Genomic DNA, 23884 nt, shown 5'->3' with positions numbered 1-23884 from the left:
TATTGTGCTTTATAGAAAACTATACTTTTTACCACATAAGATAAGACATGCTCCCAGACTGCTCTGCCCAAGGCACAGAACCGCTGCATTTCGTGGCAGCTTTCGTTACGCTGCCACGAAGTGCTGGAATAATCTTCCACCTCCAATCCGACAGAGCATTACTATAGGTTCTTTCAAATTGCGACTAAAAGCGTACCTAATGGACCAACAATGTTCTGCTGCCTGAAACATTATTTAGTTTGAGCTAGATTTATTTATTACATTAAAAATGTATATTTCCGATCTTCCTTTCCGTATGTCGTCTTTGTTACTTATATGCCTTTTTAGTAGTTCTGCTACTGTATATTTAGATATGTATGTGTGTATATATATAATATAAATTTAACGTATTTAATTGACACTATTTATTCACGATGTCCGCAACCAGTATGCTGTCCTGCACACCTCGCTGGCTCCGCAGAAAACCAGCGCCGTTGACACGCCTGTCGTGTCAGCTGCATTGCTGAGTGGAGACCATTTCGGCCTCTCATTTCTACTTCTACTGTTTTGTTTTAAGTCTTTGTATTTCTATTTCTGATGTTTGTAGTGATGTATTGGCTAAATAAATGAATTCTATTCTATTCTATTGTAGTGATGGAACGGCTTGACAGACTATACATCGTTATTAGCAAACCAAGTTCTCCTAGTGCAAGCACCACCACTTACCGGTTTTTTCGGTATTCGACGTACATCCCTATACTGGGATGTCAAAGTGACAGTTATGAGAACTGTCAAATCACATGCAAGCCGTCAAATTTATCAATAACATAACCAAATAATATTTTTTATTTAAATTATTTGATTAAAGTTACATAAAAATGTCCAAGATATCAAACTTAATTAATTTCATAGCCAAACGAAGCATCAGTTGCACAGCACCACTTGAAGGTAAAAGAAATTTTCGAAAATTTCCAATTCCTAACAAGAGGGGAAGTCGTCTGCACAGAGAACGACAGAGTGGCCCAAACCCTGAACTAGAGGTCGACAAACGTGGCGTGAGAGACATAGGGTACTACTTGAATGGCCGTTTCGTCAAGGTACCTGAGCTGATCCCCGAACTGATTGTGCCCGACCTCAAAGACTGCCATCTTAAACCGTATGTAACTTACAAGGTTACTGATGTTACCCAAAGCGAATTCACGCCACAACAACTATTCGACGCTGTTTATAGCAAAAAGATCGTGACAGACTTCAAGCAAGGGAAGTTAGACGAGAATGGTGAGGCTCTTGAACCCTCCGAGGAAGAGAAACTGCAACCCGCTGATGCCGTGGCTCGGGCGAAACGAACGGGCTCCGACATATTTTAACTGTTAGTGAAATATGAAACTGTTAGTGTATTTAATAGATAAGGATTTTGAATTAATAAAGTAGTTCTGTTTATTCTATGTATTTTTTTTATATTTGATCTTTTTTGTTGCATTAAATTGTTTGCTATCTTCATTCAATGATCAACTCATTTTCATTAACTTCTTTAGTGGTAGGTATTTCTTTGTAGTAAACAGTGTCCAGTAACTTGTTGATAGTACAGTTAAAGTTATGGTATGAGCATACATAATTATAGTCTGACCATTCTATGGTGGCCACCGCCAGAACACTTTTCATGGGTTACAATGTCATAAATTCATCTAAGTATGATATTTAATTAATATAACTTTTGCACTAGCGAGGCTGTTGAAATTTGTCAGTTAAAAGTCAAAAGCGGGTAATTATCAGTATTTATTTATTAAGATAATTCATCATCATCATATCAGCCCTTTATCGCCCACTGCTGAGCATAGGCCTCTCTTCTAGTATGCCACTTGTCCCGGTCCTAAGCTAGTCTCATCCAGTTGTGACCCGCAATTTAGATCATTCATGAATACTAAGTACTTTACTGCGTTACAGAGCGCTTTTGATTAAGTGAGACATTAAACAGTACATAGACAGTATTATCTTAAGATATTATGCACTATCCCTATGCCATTGTTAAATAAGTACAATGGTGAGATGCATTACTTATGCATTCCATATTTTAACCAAGAAACCTTTTTTTTTACTCAATTTATTCACAATTCTTTAGATAAGTGTCGGAAATTATTGTTGAACACCAAGTTTTAGATAACCATCTGATCTCAAGATTCTATTCTAAGACTTAGAATATAAATAGAACTGTTAGAATAATTTTCGTCGCATTTTTATTATACTGGTGACCTAGGTAGTCAGTTGAAATATTTTTTTTATTTCTCTACCTCCCAATTACAAAAATGTATAAGCCAAATTAAATGGGTTGTAGTGACCGGTGACCTAAGTTTATCTTAAAATTACGAAGTTTTATAAGCACTTATTAAAAGTAGGTATTTAATATCATTTATACCAGCGATATCAGTTCGCGCGGTCGTGCGAGACGCGTGCGCATATAATACAACTCGTTTTCTACGACACATATCTGCGCGCATAAATATAATGGGTGGTAACTTTTCCGCTATGGATCCGATGGACGTGCCAGTCCCCGATCTACCGAAATTATTAGAACGAGATGGTTATTTGAAGCCCTACGAGCGTGAAATTCGACGCAGGTAAGTTCTATGAGACTTAACTTTATTAAATTGTAGTTTATATTGATCCCGGCTGGTAAAAATATTGTTATTTTCACGAAAAAGTTTAATGTTTGAGGTTAAGTCGTGTTTACGATATGCTACAAGTTAGCGCTGTGAAGCGCTTTACGTAATAGCGCCTGTCAGAAATTATAATACGACTGCCAGTTGCAAGAACTTAGGTAGGTAATGAAGTAGGTAGTATTTTTTTTTGTAGTAATATAATATTATAGCTATTTATTCAATTGTCATTTTTTATAATCTGCAATAAAGAGTCTCTTTTCACAAATTTTGTTCTTAAACATCCAACAAATGTTCGAAGCGCTTTAAGCGCTTATCGACTCCCCGTATCATCCTCAATGTCAAACTTAAGGTCATTCATGCAGAATGAAACTATACGCTAGAAACCGCCTAAGGGTAGGAATAGGAATACAAACATTATATAATTATTAAAAGGTATTATGGATACAGATAAGACCCAGATACGGGTTAGGTACCTACTTTTAGATGTAAGCGGTCTGCCTGTGTAGGTAAAATATTAGTGTTTGTTTTTTACATAAATAAACGTAGGTACCTACCTAACTGCATATTTGCATAAATTAAGGACTGTATCGTTAAGTATAAGGACAAAACAAACCTCGTCCTAAATGTTGACATGTGCATAATTTTGTATTATTATGTTCCGAGAGTATGATCTTAAGGTATTGGTAAGTACTATTTGATATAAGAAGGTCCGATATTTTTTTTATTTTAGGGACTTTATGGTACTTTCATTAAGGTCTAGCAAATAAATTTCGGACAACCCCTATCTGGCTTAATTTGAGAATATTTCAATGACTCTTTGTACGATTTCAACAAACAAAGGTTAATATGCTGCCAAAATATATTCTTTAAGAGTCCTCTTCATGGTTTTTCCAATTGGGTACTTGTACAATAAATGCGGCGAATTTATATAATTTAAAAAAACGCAATTTTGAGCAACGTTCCGGATTGCCGTAAATTTTTGATGCTAGCAGGATGAGAGAAACAGATAAAAAAATTAGCCATAGGCCAAAGTCTAATTGATATTCATGGTGTTTGAACAGTGCTTAAACCAGATCGATATAAACAATGTATGATAGTCAAATTCGACATCAAAGTCGGAGTTAGAGTAAGCACCATGCCACATTCTCTAAATGGCCGCCATACACAGATCCTGAACTGTATTTTTTTTAAATAACAGTGGCTAGACTATGTCCAGATATTCTGCTTTGTGGATCATGTGTCGTTGAGGTTCGCACCATACAATTTTTTTTCGCAATCGTATCGTCTTTTACGCACTTTGTGAATTTTCTAGTAGCATTTGTCCGGAATCGTAATTGGTACTCGGGAGGATTAAGTCAATACTGTCTAAACCATATGCTTTACGTCGAGTTTCTAGGACAAAATGTGTACCTTATTATGTGCCTTATTAAGCCCATGGCTTGTTATAAGAAAAAAATATAATAGCAAATAAATACGGCTACTCAAAGTTGTCTTCATACTTAACGATACAGTCTTTACTTAGACCTACATACACAATGAGTTAAATTGCGTATTTTTTATTCCTAATTATACACAGATACCTTCCTCTGTAGGCTATAAACTAGGGAAGTGCTTGTTATATGTATTAAAAATCGTTAAGAACTAAGACTCTTTTTATTTTATACATTGTTGCGTCGTAGTTAGAGTTGAGTGAATCAATAAAATGAGTAACAGGCAACAGCTGAATAATTCGAGTTAATAAAGTATAAATGGACCTTCATTGACATTATTTGTAATCATTCCTTTAACTTCGACTTTGCCATTATGAAAATGAAACGACAACGCCTGCCACTAAGTACCTACGCACCACCAGTCTGCCAGACCACAAGGGCGGATCCAGCTTTGTCCTCAGGGGGCGAGACGGTTACGTGGCCAAATCATAGGCGCCAACTCAAGGCCCCTGGAGGGGATCCTGATTCCTGGCTCCACACATGAGACTTAGCCCATTTATTTCACAGATACGGCTGCTTCAAAGACCTATGGGACCGCATCGAGTCATGGGAGGGCGGTGTAGAAGGCTTCACGAAGGGCTACAAGTACTTCGGGCCGCAGTACCACCCCAACGGCACTGTCACGTGGCGCGAGTGGGCGCCGGGCGCGCATTCTCTGCATCTTCAGGGAGAATTTAGTAAGTCCGAAATGGTTGCGATAAAAACGTCTACATTGCTATGAATGTTTTGTTAGGCGTTCGTTTGTAAAACGCGACCGCGGTACGCAGTGTTCTTACTCTACGTTCGTTTCTATTATTTGCATATGTTTCTTCAGTTAGTATGTCAAATGAAATTGATACAACTCAAGTAACAGTAACCACGAAGTGATATCTTACCTAGGTATTGAAATAATTATTTTACTAATAGGTAGTAAGATACGTAGGTATATACACCTTCGCATGCGGTCGAATGTTGATAGACTTGATAACGACCCCTCTGTCACCTAAGAGCGTTTTCACATTATCCGATCCGATATCGGATGTAGGAAGGATTTCAAAGGCAAAAATCAAAGATGGCGGCTTAAACATATGGGATATCGGTCCTACATCCAATACCTATTGGATCGGATAATGTGAAAATGCATTCGTTGGTAGTTTCAATACTTACTTCGTGGTAAAGTGACTTACAAATTTTTCTTCTTTTATTATAATATATTATTTAAATTATACATTTATTTACAGATAACTGGAATAAAACGAGCCATGCCTTCCGCAAGCTCGAGTTCGGCAAATGGGAGCTCCAGATCCCCCCGAACCCGGACGGCTCGTGCGCGCTGCGCCACGGCAGCCGCGTGCAGCTGATCGTGAACGAGCACCTTTACCGCATGTCGCCGTGGGCCAGCTACGTCAAGCCGCATGAGGGGTTCACGTACCAGCACTTCATCTACAGGCCAGAACAGGTGAGTGCACATATCAGATCAGAGTGTTTGTGAACGAGCACCTTTACAGCAAGTCGCCGTGGGCCAGCTACGTCAAGCCTCACGAGGGGTTCACGTACCAGCACTTTATCTACAGGCCAGAACAGGTTAGTGGCTATATCAGTAATCGTGAACGAGCACCTTTACCGCATGTCGCCGTGGGCCAGCTACGTCAAGCCGCATGAGGGGTTCACTTACCAGCACTTCATCTATAGGCCTAAGCAGGTTAGTGGCTATATCAGTGATCGTGAACGAGCACTTTTACCGCATGTCGCCGTGGGCCAGCTACGTCAAGCCGCATGAGGGGTTCACTTACCAGCACTTCATCTATAGGCCTGAGCAGGTTAGTGGCTATATCAGTGATTGTGAACGAGCACCTTTACCGCGTGTCGCCGTGGGCCAGCTACGTCAAGCCGCATGAGGGGTTCACGTACCAGCACTTCATCTATAGGCCTGAGCAGGTTAGTGGCTATATCAGTGATCGTGAACGAGCACCTTTACCGCATGTTGCCGTGGGCCAGCTACGTCAAGCCTCACGAGGGGTTCACGTACCAGCACTTCATCTATAGGATAGGCCAGAACAGGTTAGTGGACATATCAGATCAGAGTGTTTGTGAATTATCACCTTTACCGCATGTCTCTGTCGCGCCTATACGCAAGAGCGATAGAGGTTAGACTGCTACGAAACAGATATTGTCGCGAGTGTTTGTGCATTCGGGTACGCGCACTGGTGCTTATTTTACGTGACATGGGGTTGGCTAGTCCTGCTAACCCACTGGGCCTTTGATGTTGAGTAGGAAAATTGCATTGGGGATCCGAGATGTTTTGTTTTGCCCTGTATGGAACTACTCCCCGACACTCCAGTATGTACTGTCACAGGGGACTGTCCGTAGCACTTGTCATGAAAAGATATTTGTTAAAATAGTCCATGACCTAATTCTTAGAACAAATTAATTTATCCTCATAGAGAATAATTTAATTTGTATTTTTAGTAGAAACACTACTATTTAAACTATAAACTGAAATAAATGTCATATACAAAGAAAAAGTGACCAAGGCCTCCAAGTGTTCAAAGCTGGATTCGAACCAGCTTACAGTTGATCGTGACTATATATGCCTGAACCACTCGGCCATTCGGACACGGTGGCAAGTCACAGTCAGTTTCAGTTCAGGTTCAGGTTTTCAGTTTATAGTCCGTGACCTGTTATTACATTCTCAGTCGAACTTTTCCTAGTTTCCCCGATCATGTCACAGCATTCGCCGTAGGCCTACAGATTATAGCTATCAGAGAGGAGAGTTCAATATACTTACTGCATGACTCCTTGACATGCTGCAATGTCATATCACTGAAAATTGATAAGGCCGAGTAGTGTTTTCGCGTGAGCGTGAAATGTCAAGCCGCTGCCAGTTATCACTACTATTAAGCTATTATTAATTACCTGACTGATTCGGATGCGATGATATCAAATTAATATAAAATTAAAGTAGTTAGTAGTTTATTAGGACTGCTAAATACGCCTACCTTTAGTGCATATAGGTTGATGATTAAGTAATTCATCAAAGTTTTAGTGAAAGGTCTCACTTGCTTAAAAAGCGAATTCGCATATTTAAGTAGATATAATAAAGTGGTGTCGGCACTAAAAGCCAAGCCAAGGCAGTGACCCTTACCTAGTCCGTTTTCACATTATCCGATCCGATATCGGTTGTCGGAAGGATTTCAATGGAAAAAATCCAAGATGGTGGTTGTAATATATGGAATATCGGTCCTATATCGGATCGGATAATGTGAAAACGCACTTGTGTCCCGGTCACTATACATATACGAGAAGGTATTGGGCATATATGTATGTATGTATGTCTTAACCCCCAAACCCCCTGGATTGAACTAAGAATTTGACCATGACCCCTAAAAACCTATAATTTGACCACGTCACCCCTAAGCTGCATCCGCCCTTGGCTGTTGCTATTCAAATTCCGTCGTGTTGTTATTACTTAGATGCGATTATCAAATTAATAGTTTATCAAATTAATAGTATGTTTACGAGTCTGTATTGTAAACGGTTATCGGTTTATCAACGAGAGGATTACCTACAGCCAGATAGCTGTAGCAGACCAAAACTAAGATAATAGAATAGAATATCTTTTATTCGAAAGCACACAGATAATAATAGTTATTTGTTTTACAAGGGGGCAAAGTAGTTGTTTAACCGCACGTGCCAGTATTGATACCTGAGCAAGCGAAAGATTCCAATATTGAACCGCGAGCGTAGCGAGTGGTTCAAAAAGTGGAATCTTGAGCGCTGCGAGGGTTTCAAGGCACGAAGGTTAAACAAACTTTGCCACCGAGTGAAACACAAAACTTTTCACCACACCAACACGTACAAAATACGGACTATAAAACATCAAACTAAATCAAATCCATCAATCTATTCAATATTTATGATTCAAAATCATCAATTATAGGTAAATTCTACCAGCCAGCTTAATACATCAAGTTAAAATTTGTATGAAATTACTTTGCACTCTTGTGGATAAAATGCGATTTTGCTATCTGTTTTCGAATAGCAAAGTAAGCCTTTACCAGTCGGTGTGGTGAAAACAATTTTACACTGACATAGAATAGTAATAAAGTGCCACGAAATGGCCTCACCTCAGCATATTGCAACACACAGTGTATATCGAATGTTATACACTGTTAGGTCCATGCACTGAGTATAATTTTAGCATATTTAATTACTTGAGTATCTACTTACCTAGTGTAAAATACAATCTAAATCCAAATGTACAACCGTTTTCGAATTGTTTACAAAGGCTGTGGTTCCAAATAAAACAGTTTTGTCGAAAACGTTAGAGAAAACACAGGGGATACTGTAGTGTACGTATATGTGCCGTTAATGCCGTTATCTGGGTAAAGGGACCTTATTCTCGGTGGCCCTTACGTCCCGCGGCGTCATATTTGTATACATACATCGCTCATATTTAACGCCTTAAGCGCCATCGACAATAAGGTCCCTTTACCCTGATAACGTCACATATTTTTACAAAAGAAACTCATTTCCTGTTCAGAAGGCATCTACTTAATATTTTGACGTCATAGCCACTGACGCATCTATCGTGCAACATGAATTAAGTACCTACTACCTACTCATACAATGAAGCGACTGAAGTCTTAGAGATCGTTATACATTTAGTGATAACGCTTCGGAACATAATTTTATCTACAGAATAACAAGTAGACGGTACTTGAACTTAAGGCCAAGGTTGAGATCCTATTTGCATAGAGAGTCCAGTCCAGGCGTCTCTTTTTAGAGTTTCATTAATAAATTAAATTGATGTAAGTAGTTCGCTATTAATATTTCACAATAGGGAACTTGACTGTAGTTAAAATAAAATATTTTATACCATGCACGAAATAAAGCATCAGATAATAGGCTAGTTTCCTATACTTAAAATAAAATATTTTATGCAGTGCACGAAATAAAGCACCACATAATTAGAAGAAAAATATGAACATTAGTTATGTTTAAACAAAATTTCTATTTAATAAGTCAAAAAGAAAGATATAAAGTAAATGAATTGACCGTGACGTCACTCCTTAGTATTTCATAGTAATTCCATATTAAGAAATCGTTTTGACAGTTCCTAAAAAGAAGCTGATTTGACTAGTAGGAAACTAGCCTATTATAAGAAAAACATGGACAGAAGTTATAAACTGAAATAGATACCATACACTAAAGAAAAAGCGATCAAGCCCACTGGTGGTGGTGGAGTGTTAGTGTATGGTATCTATTTCAGTTTATAATTTATATATAGTAGTGTTACTACTTTAAAAAAAAAAAAAATAATAATTTGATTTGTTCCCTACATCGATGGACAGAAGTTATTTTTAAATCCAATTTCTATTTAATATTAATAAGTCAGGTCAGAAATATATAAAGTAACTGAGTTGACCGTGACGTCACTCAACTCGATTTCGTATTATAAATTCCAATTAGCAAGTCGTTCAAATTCGTTTTGACAGGTCTTAAAAAAAAGCTGATTTGACTAGGAGGCAAGTAGCCTATTTCAACACGTTTGTGGAAATACTGAAAACAACATGGTTCAAAATGTTTAAAACGTCGACTGAGGTTCTAAAAGTTTCAAACCTGCTCGATACTATATTTAGTATGACCATAAGCTCTAGAGACATGAGACTACAATATTTAGTATGACCATAAGCTCTAGATATTAGAGTAGAGCCTATTTTCTTTAAGCCTTGTAGAGACATTGATACCTATCATAAACACATTACAAAAGTCAGAAAGATAGCAAAAGGTTTTATATGGAGGTTAGCTAAAGTCGCCACAGCCTAATCAACCTTAGGTGACCATGAGCTCTAGGTATTATAGTAGAGAGAGCCTATTTTCTTTAAGCCTTTTAGAGACATTGATACCTATCATAAACACATTACAAAAGCCAGAAAGATAGAAATAGGTTTTATATGGAGGTTAGCTAAAGTCGCCACAGCCTAATCAACCTTAGGTACCTATTAGTTATTCCAAATTATCTCACACACCGCCTACCCATCAAATCTATCGTAACAAATCTGTTAAAATTTAGACAAATGATTAAATGAATAATCAGAAAAATTTAATTCATTTCAGCCATACCAATTCAAGCACCCTAAAGTGGAGCGCCCAGGGTCTCTGCGCATCTATGAGTGCCATGTGGGCATCGCCACTCCGGAGGGGCGCGTCGGCACATACAACGAGTTCAGGGACAATGTGCTGCCGAGGATCAAGAACCAAGGTGAGATGAACTGCAGAATTAAAATTAATTTCTTGTAACTGTGACACTCGCAGAAGGCCTGGGTCGCTAACCTGTCACGGAGAGTCCGTCAGCTGCAGTGCCTGTAAGGTGTGTTGGAAGATATTCGAGACGAGAGCGGTGGTTCTCACCCGCCGGCGCTGCAGTTATAACAATATACACATACGACGACGTTTTGTTTGTAAGCTCAGACAGAAGGCCTACAGCTCAGCAGGCGAACACCGAAGTTTGAAGTGTGTTGTCACCTTTCTCCTCTACTTACTGCAATTAAAACGTAATTATGACACAGGAAGGATACACGCAATACGCTGCTGTGTTTGCGGTAAGCTCAGATCATAGACATTAATTCTATGACGTGTTGTCACTCAACGATAATTTTTTCCTTGATCAAAACAAATACCTAGGCCACCCAGCGAAATAATACCGCCCGACTATGGCGATGGCCCAAAGTTGTACTCTCCGGCCCGCTTCGCGGGCCGCACTGTACGATTTCGCGGGCCGGATTGGGACGCGTCGCGGGCCGGGGTTTGGAGAGCTGTAGCTGGTCTAAGGGAAAGGCCATGTACCTCCACGTCCTTAGTACCTACATACAAAAGTCACCCAGCTATTGCAAAGATCCGATAACTAAAGCTATTTCATATATCTACCCTCTTAACCTTAAGTACCCTCTTCCATCGTCAGATTTTTACAATTTTGTAATAATTCATGCATTTTCAGGCTATAACGCGATTCAGCTGATGGCGATCATGGAACACGCCTATTACGCATCCTTCGGATACCAAGTCACAAGTTTCTTTGCTGCTAGCAGGTACCTTATTAAATACCTAAATCTGTTTTATAGACAACTAGCCTTTGGCCGCGCTAAAATGGAAAAATTCACACCTCCGGCAGGACTCGAACCTGCGACCTTTGGCCTTGCCGGGGCCATCACGCTACCAACTGCGCGTGCTGTAGCGTGATGGCCCCGGCAAGGCCAAAGGTCGCAGGTTCGAGTCCTGCCGGAGGTGTGAATTTTTCCATTTTTTATTAATTTAAAAATATGTAATATCGCTCGCAGACGTTTCTGCATGATAAAAAACAAATAAAGGAATGTCTTCTTTAAGTAAAATGAGCCAGCATAAGGATCTAAGGTAGTTCCTTGCCAGGGCCCAACATAACTTTCCACATGTATATACCAGCAATATATTAGGTACGTACCATATTAATTTTTCCCAAAAAATCATATTAAATAGGGCCATTTTTTCCTTCCAGTCGCTACGGCACCCCTTGCGAGCTCAAACAACTCGTTGACCGAGCGCACGAGATGGGTCTATACGTCCTGCTGGATGTGGTTCACTCCCATGCTTCCAAGAACACCCTGGATGGACTGAATGAGTTCGATGGAACCACTGCGTGCTTCTTCCATGATGGACCGAGAGGGACACATCCTTTGTGGGACAGCAGGCTGTTCAACTATTCAGAGTAAGTGAAACTGTTTTTCGTTCCAAATATCGTTAGGCTAATAGAGTTAAGGTAGATCTGAACTTGTCAGTGAAATCTGGCGTGATATCTCTCTAGAACGAGCAAAGTGCTTGTGTTGGAGGCCATCATAGCGCTAGTTAGTAAGTAGGTACATTTTTATATTGTCTTGGTCTTTGATCTTTTATTTGGTCACATCTAGATGTGTGTTCTAAGAACTCTCTGGATGGACTCAACGAGTTTGATGGAACCAATGCGTGCTTCTTCCAATGACGGACCGAGAGGGACACATCCGTTGTGGGACATCAGGGCAGGCTATTCAACTATTCAGATTTAGTGCAGTTCTATGTCCTGTCCTGTTGGTCTTACTAAAATATTGTTAAGCGGATAGAGAGGAGGTAGATTAGACCTGTGTGAGCTCGTCGGCAAAAGCTGGCGTGATACCGCTCTAGACCGAACAAAGTGGCGTGCTACTGTGTTCTGTGTTTGCAGTATTAGTATCACTAACTTAGGGCCGGTTGCATCAAACCGTCTGTCACCGTTAAAGCGTTCGTTAAATTTTATTGTATGTGAAGTTCCATAGACGTCTGCTGCGTCTGTCAAATGTGGTTGATGCAACTGGCCCTCAACTCGATGTTTTTAGAACACGTTACATGCCTTTATTTTTTTTTTCTGTTGCAGGACTGAGGTGTTGAGGTTCCTGCTATCTAACCTGCGATGGTACCAAGAGGAATACCAGTTTGATGGATTCAGGTAAAAGCTGGTTGCAACACACTGTATCTAATCAAACAATATTTAGCTAAATTATTAAATCGTAAATTTAGTGATACCACTACCACTACTGAGAAATATCCCATGGCATTACATATTTATAGATTCAGATAAATGATTTTTTTTTCAGAATTATGAAAAGAACATGAAATAAAAACCAACACCATTGTTTTTTTTTCTAAATATGGTTTTTTTTAGATGAACAAATAATTCGACAATAAGGTTTTTCGAGAGTTGTAACGTGTTTCAATAACAATAACGTACATTTTAATACGATTAACATTCAGTATACAAACGTTTATTGGGGAATCCCCGATGCGGCGTGCAGCGTGAAGAGGCGGTGGTGTTGCCAATAGTAAATAGTGATAACTACCAACTACAGATTTCGTAAATGTTACTTTTATAAGACCAAAAATTAAAGTTATTTGATTCAATTCGTTTAATAGTTAGTCTAAAAAACCGTATAGAAGTGTTAACTGCTTTGTAAATTTTGAGATTTCGTACTTTAGAAAAAAAACATACTCCAGAAAAAAAACTGTTTTTTTCATGTTTTTTTTTTCAAGCCAGAAAAAAAAACGTTTTTTTGCAACCCTAGGTCTGTACTTATAGGGTCATCGAGTTACAAATGGTCATGGCTACAAGGTAATACGACGATGATATTAAGGTCAGCAGTTGGAACTAGAAGTCCCAGGTGAACTTTTCTCGACCAAATCGGGGAAATATTGCAAAAAGGCCAGGAGCCGACGAAACGAAATCGACGAGCATGTATGAGAAAAGTTATGAAAGTGCGCGAAGTGACAGTCGTTTGTCAGGATCGTAGCAAATAGAAATCCGTGATCTCTGCCTACCCTTCTGGGAAACAGGCGTGAGTGTATGTATTTAACGATGAGTCTTATGTTACCAGGTTCGACGGCGTCACCTCAATGTTGTACCACAGCCGCGGCGTCGGCGAGGGCTTCTCTGGCCACTACGACGAATATTACGGACTCAACGTGGACACGGAGGCTCTAGTCTACCTAATGCTGGCTAATGAGCTGGTTCATAGCTTAGACAAGCGAGCTATCACCATCGCTGAGGTGAGTAGACACAGGGAGGAGTTCCTCGGGCCGTTCTAGTGACCAACTGGTGAATCGTCTCCACAAACCTTTCATTCTTAAAAGTTGATTTCCACTTTTAGATAGCCTTATTGTCCCACTACTGGATAAAGACCTCACCTCTACCTTTCCAATCTTCCCTGTGCTGAGCAAGATCCTACCAATCCCGCATTGATTACATTTTTCATTTATTGCTCCGTGTGACACAGTGTCTGATTGTAACTCGATTCCTCCAGGACGTGTCCGGGATGCCGGCCTCCTGCCGGCCCGTGCGCGAGGGCGGCACCGGGTTCGACTACCGCCTCGGCATGGCCATACCCGACATGTGGATCAAGATGCTCAAGGAGGAACGCGACGATGACTGGAAGATGGGACACATTGTTCACACACTCACGAATAGACGGTGGATGGAGGGAACCGTTGCTTATGCTGAAAGCCACGATCAGGTTTGTAAATTTGCTCTTTGAGGCTCAAGCCGTCACTCCCACCGACTTATAGGAGAATGTTAATGATTATCGCCTTGAGATGATCATACCCGATATGTGGATAAAGATGCTCAGGAAGGAATGAGACGATAATTGGAAGATGGGACACATTGTTCATACACAGGAGATGGATGGAGAGAACGATTGCTTATGCTGAGAGCCACGACCAGGTTTGCTTCTTTTTGGTTCAAGTTGCTGAATAATGAAAACCTTGAGAAACGAGTATACAGGAACTTGGATAGACTCTGCTAATTCTGCTACATGTTACCATCGTGACGCTTAGTAATGTTATCACCGCCATTTGCATAAATAGGTGTTCTGAACAGATTGTAGGTACCAACTCGGTATATGGTATTCACTGCCAGACGTTTATGAAACGCGGTCCCCCCGTAAATGTGTATGCCACTGATTAATCGTTATACCTAGGTATTTTATTAATTTTTCAGGCGCTAGTAGGAGACAAAACGATCGCGTTCTGGCTGATGGACGCAGCCATGTACACACACATGAGCACACTCAGCGACCCTTCACCCATCATCGAGCGAGGGCTGGCGCTGCACTGTATGATCAGACTCATCACGCACGCGCTGGGCGGAGAGGCCTACCTTAACTTCATAGGTGCATATAGATTCAATAAATTCTACTCTACTTCTTCATAAATAAGTTTTTTTCAAAAATGTCATTATTGGCACAAGCTTTTATCGCCGACTGTACCTTTCTTTCAACAGTCATCTACTGCTCTCCGAGACGTTTTTAAATACCCCTTAGTGCGTTTTCACATTATCCGATCCGATATCGGATGTCGGACCGATATCCCATACATTACAGGCGCCATCTTGGATTTTTTCTATTGAAATCCTTCCGACAGCCGATATCGGATCGGATAATGTGAAAACGGCCTTACTCGATGGGGATACGACGTTTCATAACAGAGTGCCTATGACCACCTTTCTGTTCCATCATCAGATCAGCTCCATGATATAGTATGATTTTTTTGAAATGAACGTTTCTAAACAAAGGTATTGTTCCTTTTGTGTTGAGCGGGAGCTTCTGTGCTAAGACAACAAAATAGTTGAAAAACCTTATCAGTGTTTATTGTCAATTTGCGTCGACACCTTAAGGTGCCAGGTGCTTATCAGCCTTTTAATCTGGCAGTTTCGCTATTTAAACGTGTTATTTTTATTATACAGACTGACATAATTATTACCGATGATTATTATAACTATACGTACTATACTTACACCGCCAAGTATCAAAGTATTATAAGCGCTGTATATTCGCACCTATACCGGTGTGATCTATCGCTTCACATTTCCAAAACAATCTATCTCAAATTTGCTGCTGCACAGATTTGAACCTTACAATTATCAGGATACAGTTGCTTTTTACACTATTTTGTTGTCTTAGCACAGAAGCTCCCGCTCAACACAAAAGGAACAATACCTTTGTTTAGAAACGTTCATTTCAAAAAATTCATACTATACCATAATATTTCATTGTCACGTGATTTACATATATTATGTGCAAAATTTTAGCTCAATCGGATACCTACGGGAATGGGTCAAATTTAGCTTCTACGTTTTGACCCAAACTAACAATATACTAACAAGGCAAGTTAAATAAAAGCTTGTAACAAGACTTAGGAAAGGTTGCCTTTTGTGTAGTTATTTCTTGGGATTACTTAGCTCACTATTAGGTTAGGGTAGTTTGGATTGTGACCTGAAGACATAAGCAATTAAGCATTGTAGGTTGAGTAGGTTCATTTGTTTAAGCATGTTATAGGAAAGCGGAGTTTCATTAATCAGCCGTTTTAAGGAAGCACCTTAGGAGTTTCGAGTTATACCACTTATACCTTACACAATCGAGTAAATCTTAAGCGGAGTTTAGACCGGCAAGTTATTGCTGCAAGTTTTGAGACAGAAGTATATGCAAGAAAGAGATGCAGATATTTGCCACTCACTCTTACCTATAGTTGCGTCTCAAAACTTGCAGCAATAACTTGCTGGTCTAAACTCAGCTTTATTGTTTTTTTTTCTAGGAAATGAATTTGGCCATCCCGAATGGCTTGACTTCCCTCGCGCGGGCAACAACTCTTCCTACCACTACGCGCGGCGCCAGTGGAACCTCGTCGATGATGATCTGCTCAAGTACAAGTTCCTCAACCAATTCGATAGAGACATGAACCTGCTGGAGGAGAAATACGGCTGGCTTAAGGCTGACCCGGTAAGACACATCGATATTTCTTAGAACAAATTAATTTATGCTCATAGGAAAGAGGGGCGCCATAAGCCTTCGGTATTTGTATCATATACTTGAAAATTTCGACCCTTGCCACCGTGTCCGAATGGCCGAGTGGTTTAGGCATCCGTCGCGATAATTATTCATTTTTAAATACCTATCCAACAATATATCACACGTTGGGGTTGAAATGAAGAAAAAATCAGTCCCGTACCCTACCTTACATTTTTTTTCCACTTTTTAATTTACCACTTTGTCGGCGTGATTGATATATATGATATATGTGATTGGTACCAATGTACCAAATTTCAGCTTTCTAGTGCTAACTATATATCCGCGGACGGACGGACAGATGAACTGCATATTTTTTACTAAGCAAAATGTGTGATTCTAATTTGATTCCAGGCCTACGTGTCGTGCAAGCACGATGGCGATAAGGTGATCGCGTTCGAGCGCGCTGGGCTATTGTTCGTGTTCAACTTCCACACCAACCAGAGCTTCACCGACTACCGCGTTGGGGTGAACGACCAGGGAGATTACAAAGTGAGTGCTACAGATGCAACAAACTGAGCGAAGAAGAGTCATCACGGACATTGCGTCCACAATCCTAAACAGGTCAACCCGATGAAAAGAGCCAACAGAAAAAAAAAACAGGCAAAAGAAAATCCCTATGGCAACAAAAGAGCAGGCTCACGCAGAATCAAGTCGAACCAGGAATACTATTGAAACTCAAGAACACTAAAATACATCTGTGACTTGCACTATCTAGTAGCCGGGCAGTGATGAAAATTTGTCCAATATAACCTTTTATGTCATGATTCATGACAATATGCAACATCTTTATCAACTATTCCTATTTTTTTGATTCCCAGGTGGTCCTATGCTCAGATAGCAAGCAATACAGCGGGCACGGGCGCGTGGAGCCCGGCGGCTCGCACGTCACGCAAGGCATGGGCTGGGGCAACCGCCGCGACTCCATACAGATCTACATCCCTTGCCGCACCGCCATCGTATACGCGAGAAACTGATGATGATGTCACTAGGTGTAGACTAGTTGACAATGGCAACCCTGGGTTTCAAATCATTCAAAAGTCTGATTAAAACCTGTGCCATGGATGTAATCTTAAGAGCAACTCAGAGTTGTACTACACTGTGTCTCCAAAATCAAGCTGCTATCGTTAAACCTCATCTTCAGGATTTGCAAAAGTCTGATAACTGGACGTACTTTGTCTAGTCATTTTTTGCGGAACCTGGCCTAAAAATGACGCGGTAATTTGAGCTTTTACAAAACCACGCGAAGTTAGCAATACTAGGCGAAGAGACGAAGTTTTACGGTACTTAGTTAAGTAATAAATAAATGATATCTGTATACTTTTATAAAGTAAAAGTAGGAACTGGTGTTGAGGTCTCTGTCAACTGGTTAGGTAAAAACACAAGTATAATCAAATTACTTTTAATTTTAGGGTAAACCTATAGGTACCGGCAATAATAATAATAAAAGGCAAATTTTAACTATAAAACTCCCGTGAGACTCATACATATTTAAAAATATTTTAAGCGGGTTACTCACGTATTAAGTCGATATAGCGTTCGACATGTTTCGGCTCAATTTCGAGAGCCTTTCTCAAGAGTAGCGACACCCCGCCTTTACATGTCGAGAGCGCGACGCATACTGCGGGCGCTTGCTCGGTGCGCGCGGCTGCTGAGGACAGGCGCAGGGGGGGTCGGCGGCGCGGGCGACGTCACCGTGGCGAGATCGGAGCTACCCACTATGTTACTTTTGTCAAAAGCAGGATTGCACACAACACTTATTACGTCACTTGTTAAGGGTGCGTTTACACTGGGGACCGACGTAGTGCCTAGAACTGTTTTCCAACTCGGTGGCACCGACCAACCACTGTCACGATTGAAATTAGGATGACGACTAATTTCTATAGCTTCCCGTATTTTCCGCTGAACGAAGAACTTTTCTCGCGCCAGTACGGTTACCCTATCAAATCTTACATAGTGCGTCGTGTCCGAATCCAATACGTGTTCTGTCACCGCAGAGCTGTGGGTGTCCCGGCCCTTCATACTACGTATGTGTTCAGAAAGCCTTGTCGAGATGTTCCGGCCGGTCTCTCCAATGTATGACTTCCCACAGGAACACGGGATCCTGTACACCCCGGGAACATTTAAGGGCTCCTTGTCTTTTGGCGAACGCATCCATTTCCTGAGCTGCGTGTGAGGACGGAAAATCGTCTTGATGCTATATCTTCGGCGTAACAAGTGTCCGATCTTATCCGTCACTCCCTTGATGTACGGCAAGTATAAGGGCAGCCTTTCCACCGCCGGTGGTCGTGGTCGCGCGGATGCATTCGCAATTCGATTACTATGCCTCCAGTTGTAACCGTTACTTTCCAAAACACCCCTAACATGACTCAATTCCCGGTTTACGTGCTGAGGATCACACAAACTCAAGGCGCGGTTGATCAATGTTCTCGGTACAGACGACAAGTGAGACGGGTGGTGGTGTGAATCTGCCCTTAGGTATCTGTCAGTGTGAGTTGGTTTTCGATACACTGTAGTATGTAACCGTCCCCTGGGATCTCGCATGACCAATACATCCAGAAAGGGCAACTTCCCATCTAACTCCCTCTCCACCGTGAACTCGACTTTAGCGTGCAAGGTGTTGATGTATGCTGTGAACTCATGTAGGCAATCCCTTGAGACAATCGCAAACACGTCATCCACATACCGCCACCAACATTTTGGTGCTATTGGCGAGCCATTTAATAACTTTTCCTCTAGCCATTCCATAAAAATGTTGGCAGCAACGGGAGCTATCGGCGAACCCATGGCCACTCCATCAACCTGAAGATAATAGTCACCATGCCACATCAGATATCCAGATTTCAGACACAACTCAATAGCGTTCAAGTACACAGTAGGTAAATCAGTAGCAGCCAAAAGGTCTGATATTATCTTAATAGTCTCATCCACTGGTACGTTCGTGAACAATGATGTTACGTCAAAGCTCACCATAAGTTCGTCTTCACACAGTACCTGTCGTCGTGCAGTGTGAGTAAAATGGCGGAGACAGCCTTGGCGAAAGGTTTGAATTTTGCTCCCACTCCTAATCGAATACCTATTGAGACGATAATAACAAGTGTTGAGGGTACAATCATACAAAATAGAATACCAGCTACGGACGCTGATTGTATCAGACAGGATGTTGCGTCCATGATCCGTAAGTCCCACTTGCCAAAATCTAACATGCCGCAGGGGGAGTTGAGGGCGCTGCGCGAGCTCCGCGAGAACTTGGACGTCTTGGTGTTGCCAGCTGACAAGGGCAATGCAACGGTTATTGTTGACACTCACGCGTATGATAATAAAATTGCCGAGCTGCTAAGTGATGCGACAACATATAAAAAGGTTAATTATAATCCTACGGCGAGAGTGACGGCCAAAGTTAATAAGCTATTGCAGAATTTACCAGATAAATGTATGGCAACACGACTGCGTCCACATAACCCTACGTCGCCTAAAATTTATGGTTTGCCTAAAATTCATAAGCCTGATTGGCCACTAAGGCCGATAGTGAGTCAGATTGACTCGCCCACTTATAAGCTTGCCCGTCATATGTCGTCGATATTACAGGACTTCACGGGCAAGACCGCGAGTTACATACGAGATTCGAGGCACTTCATTAATTTGCTGCAGGCCTAGCACATGATGGCCGCGGGAGTATGTCGCCGCGAGATAGACTACCTGTCCTTATGTCATTAATACAATTAGACAAAGACGTGTCATCTATCTCGCGGCGACATACTCCCGCGGCCATCATGTGCTAGGCCTACTGAGGGATATTCAACTGTGTGAAGACGAACTTATGGTGAGCTTTGACGTAACATCATTGTTCACGAACGTACCAGTGGATGAGACTATTAAGATAATATCAGACCTTTTGGCTGCTACTGATTTACCTACTGTGTACTTGAACGCTATTGAGTTGTGTCTGAAATCTGGATATCTGATGTGGCATGGTGACTATTATCTTCAGGTTGATGGAGTGGCCATGGGTTCGCCGATAGCTCCCGTTGCTGCCAACATTTTTATGGAATGGCTAGAGGAAAAGTTATTAAATGGCTCGCCAATAGCACCAAAATGTTGGTGGCGGTATGTGGATGACGTGTTTGCGATTGTCTCAAGGGATTGCCTACATGAGTTCACAGCATACATCAACACCTTGCACGCTAAAGTCGAGTTCACGGTGGAGAGGGAGTTAGATGGGAAGTTGCCCTTTCTGGATGTATTGGTCATGCGAGATCCCAGGGGACGGTTACATACTACAGTGTATCGAAAACCAACTCACACTGACAGATACCTAAGGGCAGATTCACACCACCACCCGTCTCACTTGTCGTCTGTACCGAGAACATTGATCAACCGCGCCTTGAGTTTGTGTGATCCTCAGCATGTAAACCGGGAATTGAGTCATGTTAGGGGTGTTTTGGAAAGTAACGGTTACAACTGGAGGCATAGTAATCGAATTGCGAATGCATCCGCGCGACCACGACCACCGGCGGTGGAAAGGCTGCCCTTATACTTGCCGTACATCAAGGGAGTGACGGATAAGATCGGACACTTGTTACGCCGAAGATATAGCATCAAGACGATTTTCCGTCCTCACACGCAGCTCAGGAAATGGATGCGTTCGCCAAAAGACAAGGAGCCCTTAAATGTTCCCGGGGTGTACAGGATCCCGTGTTCCTGTGGGAAGTCATACATTGGAGAGACCGGCCGGAACATCTCGACAAGGCTTTCTGAACACATACGTAGTATGAAGGGCCGGGACACCCACAGCTCTGCGGTGACAGAACACGTATTGGATTCGGACACGACGCACTATGTAAGATTTGATAGGGTAACCGTACTGGCGCGAGAAAAGTTCTTCGTTCAGCGGAAAATACGGGAAGCTATAGAAATTAGTCGTCATCCTAATTTCAATCGTGACAGTGGTTGGTCGGTGCCACCGAGTTGGAAAACAGTTCTAGGCACTACGTCGGTCCCCAGTGTAAACGCACCCTTAACAAGTGACGTAATAAGTGTTGTGTGCAATCCTGCTTTTGACAAAAGTAACATAGTGGGTAGCTCCGATCTCGCCACGGTGACGTCGCCCGCGCCGCCGACCCCCCCTGCGCCTGTCCTCAGCAGCCGCGCGCACCGAGCAAGCGCCCGCAGTATGCGTCGCGCTCTCGACATGTAAAGGCGGGGTGTCGCTACTCTTGAGAAAGGCTCTCGAAATTGAGCCGAAACATGTCGAACGCTATATCGACTTAATACGTGAGTAACCCGCTTAAAATATTTTTAAATATAATAAAAGGCAAATTCTAAATGCTACTAATTGAGTACTTTACCCTATGTAATGTAAGTGAATTATGAGCAGGACTAGTTGACAAGAACGTTTTAAAATGTTGTTATTGTTATTTTACGAATTTTTTGTGTTATAGATTATTTTGTACAAAAAATATAAAAATATTTGTAAAGATTTTATTTTTAGAGATATAAATGAAATTCAATATAAATTCATTATTGATAACTTAGTTTTATTTTATGCTGACACACCTATAAGTAAATTATTTTTAGGGGTACAAGATAGTGGTTTGAGTCTCGACAGTGTGACCTTGTAGCCATATTCTTCAGCTAATCTGAGACGGTCGGAGTCAATGATGGCCATGCACCGGTCTCCTCTTACAGTGAGAGGACACTCCTTGTGGGTCTGGTCTGCTGCATGCCCAATAGTCAAGTACTGATCAATAATTAGACTACTGAACATTTTGCTTCTAGGATAAACTAATCTATCTGTAGCATGCAAAGACCCATAGCAACAAGGACAGAGAACAAAGTTTGCATTACATTTTAAACATTTGTCTAATATCAAGTCACTAGCAATGCCACAGGCATGTAAGCCAACTCCTATATCAAACTTTCCTATGAAAAAATCTAAATTGCACTGAAAGAAGTATACATTTTGTAATCCCATATCATGTATCCGCTTCCTTGCTCTTAACAGTGAATGTTCCTTGTTTTCTAATAATATCACGGTACATTGAGGCAGCAAGTGAGCAATAAGGATTCCTAGATGTCCACTTCCACTGCAGAAGTCAACTATCAAATCTCCTTCTTTAGCAATACTTTTAACAGCTAATGCAAGATTTTCTAGCTGTTGTGCTTTCCTTGTCATTCTTTCATCAGGCAAGTGACCAGCGCTAGGGTTTGCCCCATCAGGTACTGTGTCCCAATCTATTCTATTTTTGAAGTCTTTATCATCAACATCTATATGCATTGAGGCTACTAGGGAGCTTAGAGCATTTTCTACATCCTCTGGTTTGGTAAACATTCTCTTTCTTGGATTATTTCTGTTGGGATCTCTCTTATATAAGCTAACATCTTCTGCAGCTGGTATGATAACTTCTTCAATTATTAACTTTTTGTTTTCTAGACTATTAAGAATTTTGAAAACAGTTTCCAGTTCTGGAAGTTGCTTTACGTTTTGGAACCATTTGCTTGTCAATGGAAGGAGAGATTCTAATTTTTGTCCAACAGCATTCACAATGATGTAGTAGAGTGGTGCAAGGACTATGTCAGCCAGGGTCAAGAATGGACCTTCAGCAAACTGATGACTGATATCCAAGTCTTGTATTTTTACAGAACTGTCAATTGTAAACTCTTTGGTCACTGATGATTTCCACTTTCTAGCTTTCGCTACTCTTTCTTTCTTAGCCATTTCACTTTCCTCTTTTTCTTGGTTTTGTGCATTTGGTTGTGACTGGAAAAATTCCTTCTTCTTAATTTCTCTTGCTAATTTAAAAACGTTGTGAACTCTTATTGGTTTACGTAAATGGTTTTCAAACCTCACCAAATTAACGGGGACTTCCTGAAGAGAGTTTAGTTTGAGTATTTCTCTTGTTGTTTTCACCAGATCAACTTCGCAAAATTTTGTCCATATTGAAACTTCATTAGGCGCTTGAAGGCAACCTCTACGGAAGCCGAGGATGCCATGTTCGTGTTCGTGAGAACTCGGTGGCAGAGTCCGGTGCAGGCTCATGTGCCGAGCCACGGCACACAGGCCCGTTATAACAGTGTCTCCATTTATTAAAACTGGATAAACACAAGACGACACTTGCCATATAACGTCTTGAGTAAAATTTACTTCGTCCAATTTAACAGTAATCTCCTCTTTTTCTGGATTACGCGGCACATACACAAATGTTAATGCGATATTCTTAGGACAGCAAAATTTGTAGACACAGTAAGTTATTAAAGATTCCAAAGGCAATTTTAAGCAACCACCCTTTTGGTAATCATTTTTATTGATATAAGCCTCCAGATATACAATATGATCCATGATAATATTTTGTTTTTAAAGTTTTTAGTTTTTAGCGCAAAGTAGTGCGGATTACTTATA

General features: G+C 41.1%; 3 protein-coding genes across 3 annotated transcripts; 2 read left to right on the top strand and 1 right to left on the bottom strand.

Moving 5' to 3' along the window:
* The first annotated feature begins 775 nt into the window (after nt 1-775).
* Nucleotides 776-1419, top strand: LOC125230911 (39S ribosomal protein L41, mitochondrial). Its single transcript, XM_048136191.1, has one exon. It carries the CDS (start codon nt 858-860, stop codon nt 1344-1346), a length of 489 nt encoding a protein of 162 aa, XP_047992148.1. The 5' UTR covers nt 776-857; the 3' UTR covers nt 1347-1419.
* A 962-nt stretch (nt 1420-2381) lies between these two features.
* On the top strand, nt 2382-17859 carry LOC125230895 (1,4-alpha-glucan-branching enzyme). Its single transcript, XM_048136163.1, has 13 exons — nt 2382-2594; nt 4634-4803; nt 5347-5564; nt 10226-10370; nt 11106-11196; nt 11640-11849; nt 12528-12599; nt 13522-13693; nt 13948-14157; nt 14643-14814; nt 16235-16419; nt 16840-16977; nt 17307-17859. The coding sequence occupies exons 1-13, from the start codon at nt 2482-2484 to the stop codon at nt 17460-17462; spliced, it is 2052 nt and encodes a 683-aa protein (XP_047992120.1). The 5' UTR covers nt 2382-2481; the 3' UTR covers nt 17463-17859.
* A 3940-nt stretch (nt 17860-21799) lies between these two features.
* On the bottom strand, nt 21800-23866 carry LOC125230897 (glutathione S-transferase C-terminal domain-containing protein homolog). The gene has a single exon (XM_048136168.1). The coding sequence runs from the start codon at nt 23822-23824 to the stop codon at nt 22028-22030; it is 1797 nt and encodes a 598-aa protein (XP_047992125.1). The 5' UTR covers nt 23825-23866; the 3' UTR covers nt 21800-22027.
* Nucleotides 23867-23884: the final 18 nt, after the last annotated feature.

The sequence above is a fragment of the Leguminivora glycinivorella genome, chromosome 11 (assembly GCF_023078275.1).
Source record: "Leguminivora glycinivorella isolate SPB_JAAS2020 chromosome 11, LegGlyc_1.1, whole genome shotgun sequence".
NCBI classification, from domain to species: domain Eukaryota; kingdom Metazoa; phylum Arthropoda; class Insecta; order Lepidoptera; family Tortricidae; genus Leguminivora; species Leguminivora glycinivorella.
This window is presented reverse-complemented; position numbering and strand designations above follow the sequence as displayed.